General features: G+C 36.0%; 1 protein-coding gene across 1 annotated transcript; it reads right to left on the reverse strand.

Annotated features, from left to right (window-relative positions):
• Window positions 1-288: 288 nt before the first annotated feature.
• LOC137731880 (uncharacterized) lies at window positions 289-6,936 on the reverse strand. Its single transcript, XM_068471125.1, has 13 exons — window positions 6,596-6,936; window positions 6,098-6,193; window positions 5,699-5,785; window positions 5,303-5,349; window positions 4,250-4,307; window positions 3,708-3,821; window positions 3,292-3,417; window positions 2,720-2,831; window positions 2,013-2,101; window positions 1,443-1,547; window positions 1,105-1,226; window positions 747-960; window positions 289-609 (listed from the first exon to the last, which is right to left on the reverse strand). Exons 2-13 carry the CDS (start codon window positions 6,177-6,179, stop codon window positions 557-559), a joined length of 1,209 nt encoding a protein of 402 aa, XP_068327226.1. The 5' UTR covers window positions 6,180-6,193; window positions 6,596-6,936; the 3' UTR covers window positions 289-556.
• Window positions 6,937-8,438: the final 1,502 nt, after the last annotated feature.

Here is an 8,438-nt window from a genome sequence, read left to right on the forward strand (position 1 = left end):
GTCACGCACAAGTCTTGTCTTGCGCTGCCTGCTGTTTTCACACATTAGGCCTGTGCTTCTTTCATTGCATAAATGATAAATGTTGATGGAAACTTACCAGGGCCCCGCCAACTGAGAGCTCCCGCTTAATTTCGTAATCGAATTGGAGAACATGTTTCCGTCACCACCAAACTTTCGATAGCCACAGGATAGGAAAAAAAGGATGACATGAAATTTTTCTCCATGTAGCAGATCGAAGATCGTACAGAAGAATTATAGTAAATGGAAGGCGACTTCAACGAAACTAACGTAACAGAGAGAATATTGCATCAATTAAAAGGCTACAAATAGTCATATTTACAAATTCGAGAGTAGCATTTCTTCGGACAGAAACTTGGAACATCATGCACAGCAAGTGATATACAAACATTGCTCGGTCATTGATTATTATGTAGAGGCCTCGAATGAACGTTTTAATGATGAGTATAGTCAATTTCGGAAAAGAAACCTAAGTCCTAGCCTCAAGTATTAGGTTCAATTTGAACCTAAACCGAGGCAAAATTTCCTACCAGGACTCCTATATAACGTGAACGCTGCCAGTTTTCTGTTGCATGGTCCGCAGTGATTGCCCTACAAAACCAATGAAATTGTCTGGGTGAAGGATTGATTTACCATTGTGGAAGTACTTACAGAACAAACAAGTATGATCAAATCTAATGTACGCTTCTAATGAAATACTACACATCTTACAAAGGATTCAAGAATACCTGAGTTACCCGCAAAGGAATAAGGTTTCAAAAGAATTTTGCTTCTAGTTAAACCAACACTAGCCACCTCAGGCCTTGGAACATTATCCACAGGTAACTGATTCGAGAAGTCACCATCAGGCTGGCAACCTACTGAGTTCCCCAAGCAAACTTCAGAATTTTGTGCGAGAATTTGATCAGGTTTCCGTAAAGAAGGCAAATGCTGTGAGTCTCTCTGTTTTACAATTAAGTAATTATATCTCAGATTAGCTGTTTGACTAAAAAGTTTGATGGAAAAGGGCGAGGGAGACAATCTTGTTTTGATGCAATCCAAAGTGTTGTCCGATACTCATTTAACACCTTCATACTAGTGACTCACCATGTCACTACAAAGCTCCTCAGTTGATGCCATTGCCTCATAATAAAGATGACTAAGATCTGACCGAAGCCGATTGCGTCTTTGAGAGTAATATACTTTAGTAGCAAGGGGAAGAGGACAATCTGATTAATACGACACTTTTTGTCAAATACTGTGAACAGAGAGCACGTACAGTAGATTATTGGGAAAGAATGATCATCAGGATAAACTTTCCCAAGAAGTCGATTGATGTTCAAAAAGTACATACGATGATTCATCTTTAAGATCCAAGACCTTATTGTTAATCTTTGCATGCTAAAGTAAAAGAACTGAGCAAACTGACACTATTATTAGCATACCTTTAATTGGCAGGCAGCATTCAAGGGCTTGCCCGGACTTCATGTACTTAAGAGCAGGATAAGGTATTTCACTTGCAGGAATGGCTCCTTTTGGAGAATCCCTATCTGCACACATGCAAGAAATAGATACCTAGACGTGAATACACCATAAATTTAGAAGCAACTAGAGAATCAATAAAGTTTTAGTTATGTTAGAGCTGATAGTTACCATATTTATGCATATTTAAAATAATGAAACAATGAAATCCATTTGTAGTTTATTCCCAATTTCAGTTCTTCGTTTCCTCTAGGGTGTGGAGTGGAAATCTAAAAGTTCTCTGAATTAATGCGTAATGAGAATCAAACATCAAAATCAACCATATCCAACTTCTTATACTATGAAAAATGGTGGTGATATACTCAAGCCCAAGTAATGAGGGTAGCTATACATGAAAAGGTCGCTCTATTTTAACATTAGGGAGGATTTAAAATATAAAATAAAGTGATTGGATATTCAATACTCGACAAGCAACATGAGAGTGTATAAGCTGATGATTTAATATAAAACTTCCAAAAATTAAAGATCCTCACAAGGACATGCATCCTGAGTACTTGCAAGTTTTGATACAGCAGATGCTGTTCCTATATCATCTGATAGTGGCAGCTGCTGACCTGCTACCCTACAAGCGGGGAAAAAGGCATTTGCATCATTTAATGGAAATGAAAGACAAATATCCAACACCATTTAAAGGCTTCTTCTATATAAATACAAAAACAAAACGAAAAATAAAGCGACTGAACATTTCCAACAAGCCATTACGTTTGACTTATATACAGGATGCAAGAATGAATCCCACTTTTGTAACATTGCATCACCCTACCCACAATGGGTAGGTAGCTAATAAACAAAAATAAAAATATAAAATTTTGCAATAAGGCATCAATAAAAGTAGCAAGAAGAAGTCAAAGGAAGTGCCCATGGTCTAGACATTCATTCTGACCCCACTACAGGGTAAATGTCTAAAGCCACTAAGAGTCCATTTCTCTAAATTGCTCATTAAACACAATGCACAAGTACTCAAAATCCTTATAAGAGGAAAATGAAAATTGACAGTCCAGAATTTGGCTGTGCATAAGATCAGAGGAAGTAGGGGAGCGAAAGAAACTGACTAAAGGGAAACAGCTGGAGCAGTTGTGTGCATTATATGTTCAAAGTTCAAATAAACTTTTAAAGTACTTAAGTATGTATATAATCACAATGCAAAGATAATTAATGGTCACAAGAATAACAATCGTACATTTTAAATCGTTTTGTTGGTGGAAGTATCACAGATGTTGAGCCATTGGTATTTCCTGGACTAACTCCGGAACCATCCATCATGATTGTCACATCCGCGTAAGTTGAATTCACTATATGAAATGGTACACATATGAACAAATCCTTATGCAGAATAGCTGTATAATAATTTATTTGATTGCTTTATTTGGGAGCTCATTTTTGCTCTTTGAAAAAGTCATGCACTCCTTCCTAGTGGAAAATAAAGGAGGGAGGAGTGCACTTGAGCAAATCAACTTAAGAAGGCCATTATGACTTTGCAAGATGATATTACGAATAGAACTAAACTCTAGGGAGAATCTTATATATAAACAAAATCTGCAATATGCCAATACTTCATATACCAGGCCCTAAGTTACAGCCTGATTCATTTGTTCAGGAACATGATTTAAATGGAAAATTGCACCCTAATGGTGAAAAGGTAACAAGTCGGGCAAGGAAAGAAAAAAAGGTGATAAAAACAAAACAGAAATTCAAAATTTGGAAAGTCAAGATATCAAATTGAAGACAATATTAAGCACAATAAATAGTTACTTTTTGCCTCCATAAAAGAGCCAGGATTCATTCCCATTTTCCCATCCAACTGGAATCGTGACACAGAGATATCATCTGCATCTATAGATTCAGATCGTTCTAGCTCTCCAACTAAAGTGGACTGGTCTAGAAAAGGTTAAGAATCATCAAATTGTCACACCATTTGGTAACATTATCCACTGAATCAGAAAAAAAAAAAAAAAAAATAGCACCAAGATGCTACTTGAAAAAAAAAAAACTCAGAAAATGGTGTTATATTAATAACTACTATTAACTCTTCCATAACACTAAACTTTACTCCACTTTGTTTCAAATAGAAATGAATAAGAGAAACGGGATGAGGCATCAGTACGAAATGTAAGAAAGAACAAGGAAAACACTAAACTTTACTATTGAAATAAATAAATAAAGGATACTAGAATGAGCAATTGATAACTTTTTCCTCTCCTTCTTCGGAGGCTTCCTTTGCCCCATACTTCCATCAAGCTCCAAAGTAGTTTCCTGCATAGAATTTAAGGACCTACAAAGTTCTGAAAATTTCGGGCCATCCAGCACACTTAAAGAGTTAGGAAGGAACCAATCGGCAAACACTACTTGCAGTCCAATAAACATGGATAAGGTATCTGCCATATTGAGAGATCCTAGATTGGAACATGAATTGGGCTATGCATGCAACACATTTTTCTCCATCGAGCATGCAACACACCACATACAAACATTTGAGCAATAAATATTATGAAGAGAACTAATTCAAATCCAAAGGTTTCCACAGGTTGCTAGCATCGAGTATTTTCTTACATGGTAGCATGCTTCAAATTGTAAAGCGCAAGAATACTGGGCTGACACACATACACACATAAGAAAGGGAAAACAAACTTGTGTGTCTACTATGAAAAACCTAAGGAACACAGAGAAAACTATTTTGAAGGAAATAGCAGAAAAAAAAAGACCTCCAAACCTGCATGAGCCACATACTGACTGGCCTTGACTGGTTTTTTACAAGCATTGCAACACACCTTCACAGTATGTTAAATAATCAAATTAAATAGAGGTTATGCATAGAGATAAAACCACACAAACACATCAGATATAAACAATTACATGGATCAATCAGGTACCTTTTTTATTTTTTACTTAAAGACTTAAAGCAGATCAGCTATATAAAAAGCAATATTCTTCATATCTAACACACTCCATGCAGTAAAGGCAACTTGTGTTGTGCATAATCAAAATATCATCATGTTAATTTTTTGGAGATTACAGAAGCAGAGGGCTTATTGCTGCCACAAACACTCTCACAGGCTAAAGTAGTCACTAGTCAAGTGATGATATCTTGTTTAACCTACATAAATCTAAACCTGAGAGAAATGTATTAATTTCTCAGTCCAGTAAAGGACAGTGGATGGTAGTCCTCTCCCATCCACAAGACCTCAAACCAAGGTAAAGGCCAGATTCAACCCCTCGTCCCTGGATATAAACCCCAAGGAACTTTACCTACTTTTCTGCTAACCACAAAATCATAGTCCATATCAATTACCGTATGCAAGAAGTCATAAGGTTCCTACAGCAAGCGCACAGAAAATTGTCTATAGTTCCACTCAGCCTCTCACTGCACCATAATTCAAACCAACACATTTGTAACCAATAATTTTGGTCCGAGACAGGGACCATAGTATTGCTGAACATCACATTGATCCACTGTACTCAATTTGACTTTTGATGACTTCGCAACCATTTAATTTCTTCAATGTGTTACTGCAACTATCCACTACTTGAAGTTTATTCGCCCCCATGAAATAAATTCATGCTCATTTATTAGCAAAAGAAGTCACTAGAGACTTAGATGGTTAAGGTCTCCTTTATTTCCAGTTAAGGAAGTTATGACCACTATTGTATTGGTAGTACAAGCTTGAACAGTGTTATATACCCACATGATAACGTACAAGTTATTTCTTTGCAAAAGCAGAAATACTCAGCATACATGGGCAAATCGATGTAATCTAAACCTTACCAGATGTAAAGGATCATCCATCGGCTTCAAACCAAACACATGCATATCTGCAGACCCAGATGGAAATCATCAAACAAAATTATCGAACTACAAACTAAGGGCTTACGTGAAACTATAAAATGTTATAATACAGAATTGAACCAAGAACTGTGATATATATGCGTCTAGAAAACCAGATTTTAAGAAACGGAATGAAAACAATTATAGGTGCACATTAATCTGGCAAATTTGATAAAAATGTTCTTAATTATGTTTATAAATATATAGTATTATAATGTCGAATAAAAGATGTTCCTAGTTGAAACCACCATCACCAGATTATCATTAACCCCGTGACCATAGAACAAATACACTTCTTTATTAAAAAGGTGCGTCTGAATTAAATAAAGAAATCACCTTTTTCGTCAAGCAAATTAGCTTCACTTGCCTCACTTAATTCTCTGCAAATTATTTGAGCGGCAAACTTCTGATGGCCAACATCTTCTGTACAGAGTATACAGGGAATGAGGTTAATGACAAACCAAAACGGGGCATTTGAGTGCTGCTTATAAGAAAAAATAATTAGTTCCACTAAGCATAGATAGACCATAAGTGAGGCAGAGTGTAGAAAGCCCACAAAATGCACAAAAACATACAACCCCAAAGTCATATTGTACCATGCAAGTGGCCCTCAACCACAGTGGTGGAGAGGAGTGTTGCCCTTGCACCATGGTGTGGGTTCAAACCCCGTCGGCTCTCTAATCTAACAAATCTATCGTTTGACAAAACAAAAAAAAAAAAAAATTCATATTGTACCTGTTATGCTTTGTGAGACAGTCCCGCCCGCCAGAAGCCTTGCCATGACAGCCATCCTCCCACTTCCAAGTGAACATACCATCGAGACTCGTATACCTGTATGTAACAATACGCTCTACTAACTTCCACTGTCCCAGAAAGAGTCCATGTAAGACCGTACGAACACTATCCAGCCTCGCATCATTACCACAGAAAAACCGAAAATCACTACGCGGATTGTGAGCCTGGGAGTAAAAATAAATTCATACAGCAACACATTTCAAAATGCACGGGCAATTGCACGAAAGAGTCCATCTTTTTTTGCAATTCAAACGCATAAATAACCGCTACTCTAAACACAAATTTAGCAAAACAAAACTAAAAAATCGAATTCATCAATGTGCAAACCACAATTCAAAACCCTACAAAAACCTTCAACCTAAAGAGCAATTCGCATAAATGCTTAATCAACCACTTGAAACAATCGAAATAAAAATTCAAGCAGCAGATGAACCTCACCTACACCACAGTCCGCACAAGCAGCCTTCCTCCGAGTCCCAACAAAACGCCTCGCAATTACCAAAAACGACACCGAATCGGAGAATCCCAACCGGCAGCAATCGAAAGTTCCGGCGAGCTCGGAGCAAGCAATGGTCGCAGTGGCGGAAAGAGAATGCGCGAACGTGCGTGGCAATGGCGGAAGCGGAAACCCTAGAAGGGAGAGGGAGAGAGAATCCCACTTTTCTCTTTCGTTTCTTTTTTTGGAGTGAGATTTGAAACTGGAAAACGATAATTTGAGTGTGCGTGGGTTTTCTGCTGCTCCGACACCGAGAGGGAGCGAATAAGAGGTGGCAAAGCAAGGCTACAACAACTCGAGTGGGGACGGTTGAGGGTTTTTGTCTTTTTATTCAATTTGTTTGGCTGCGCCAACTGCCAACACGTGCCCACGGGCCCCACTTGATTTGTAGATAACGTTTTAATTGTAGGGTGAAAAACAATCATGTCTATACATTTTAGTGCGAGTTCGATCATCATTGATCCTCTTACTTCTAATTGCGTTTAAAATTTATTCGATACGGTCGATATTTTCATGAAAATATAAAATATATATATATGAAAATTGGGGGTTAAGTCTAAACTTCACCTCATATCAGAGAAACTAAGTTTAGACTAAAATCGACATATATCATCGATATTGCTGACACATTTTTTAAATATCTGAGGAACTTTTATATTATGTTAAAACCAATGTTTGACAATTCCTAAGGTTTCATTTTAAATTTTCATTATTTTCATCAAAAGTAATCAATATCGATATTCGATATATTCGTTCATATTTTCACAAATTTGCATATCAATATTTTTACCGATACCGATATTTTAAACATTGCTCCTTACAACTAACATTTTAACTCGTTTGTTATAAAAAAACTTTGATTTATTTAATTTAAACTTTAGGAAAAATGGGATACCACAAAGTGAAAAGAAAAAAAAAGTGCGAAAATGTCTTTATTTTTAATACAATGATATATTTACACTAAAGGGGTAGAGAAATAATTCAGTTGCGAACTCGACATTCATGAAATTTAAATCTAAAACCTTTCACGAACAAGTGAAAAGAAATACAATTAAACTATATGACTAAATATTGAAAACGAAATGTATTCTTATTAAACATTTTTGTCCCATATTGTTATAGACACTGCTAACCGTAACTCATTGAAAGGATTAAAACTATGGACCTATTCTAAAATCCTAGCCCATCACCCAGTCTTCTTCTCCACTTTTAGCTAATCCCAAGGGCTTATGCAAGACATCTTCTTGGGTTCAAATTGTATGTATACAATTTGTCGTATTGTTGCGCAAAATCTTGAGTCCAACCAATAATTTGATTTCAAACAAATTTTAACCTGTTAAAGTGGTAATGGGATTGAGTAAATTTTCTTTCTTACTTTGATTTGTAGATAACGTTTTAACTGCAGTGGTGAAAAACAATGTCTATATATTGTAGTACGAGTTTGATCTTCATCGATTCTTTTACTCTTAACTAGTGTTTAAATATTTTTTTTACAGTCGATATTTTCATTAATGTATCCAAAAAGAGAAAAATGTGAAAATTGGGAATTAAGTCTAAACTTTACCTCATATTGGAAAAATTATGTTTAGACTAAAATCGACATATATCGTCGATATTTCTAACATATATGTTAAATATTTGAGAAACTTTTATATTTCGTCCAAACCAATGTTTGACAATCCATAAAGTTTCATTTTAAATTTCCATCATTTTCATCAAAAGTAATCAATATCGATGTTCGATATATCCATTTATATTTTCACAAATTTACATATCGATATTTCC

This window comes from Pyrus communis, chromosome 4 (genome assembly GCF_963583255.1).
Source record: "Pyrus communis chromosome 4, drPyrComm1.1, whole genome shotgun sequence".
Classification (NCBI taxonomy): Eukaryota; Viridiplantae; Streptophyta; class Magnoliopsida; order Rosales; family Rosaceae; genus Pyrus; species Pyrus communis.

Excerpts from the sequence above, each read along its gene's own strand:
- LOC137731880 (XM_068471125.1), bottom strand. The coding sequence starts at position 6,179 with ATGGTATGTTCACTTGGAAGTGGGAGGATGGCTGTCATGGCAAGGCTT. Across the intron at positions 5,786-6,097 it reads TGTCTCACAAAGCATAACAG|AAGATGTTGGCCATCAGAAG; the intron begins GTACAATATGAA and ends TACTCTGTACAG. Across the intron at positions 610-746 it reads TTCCTTTGCGGGTAACTCAG|GGCAATCACTGCGGACCATG; the intron begins GTATTCTTGAAT and ends TTGGTTTTGTAG.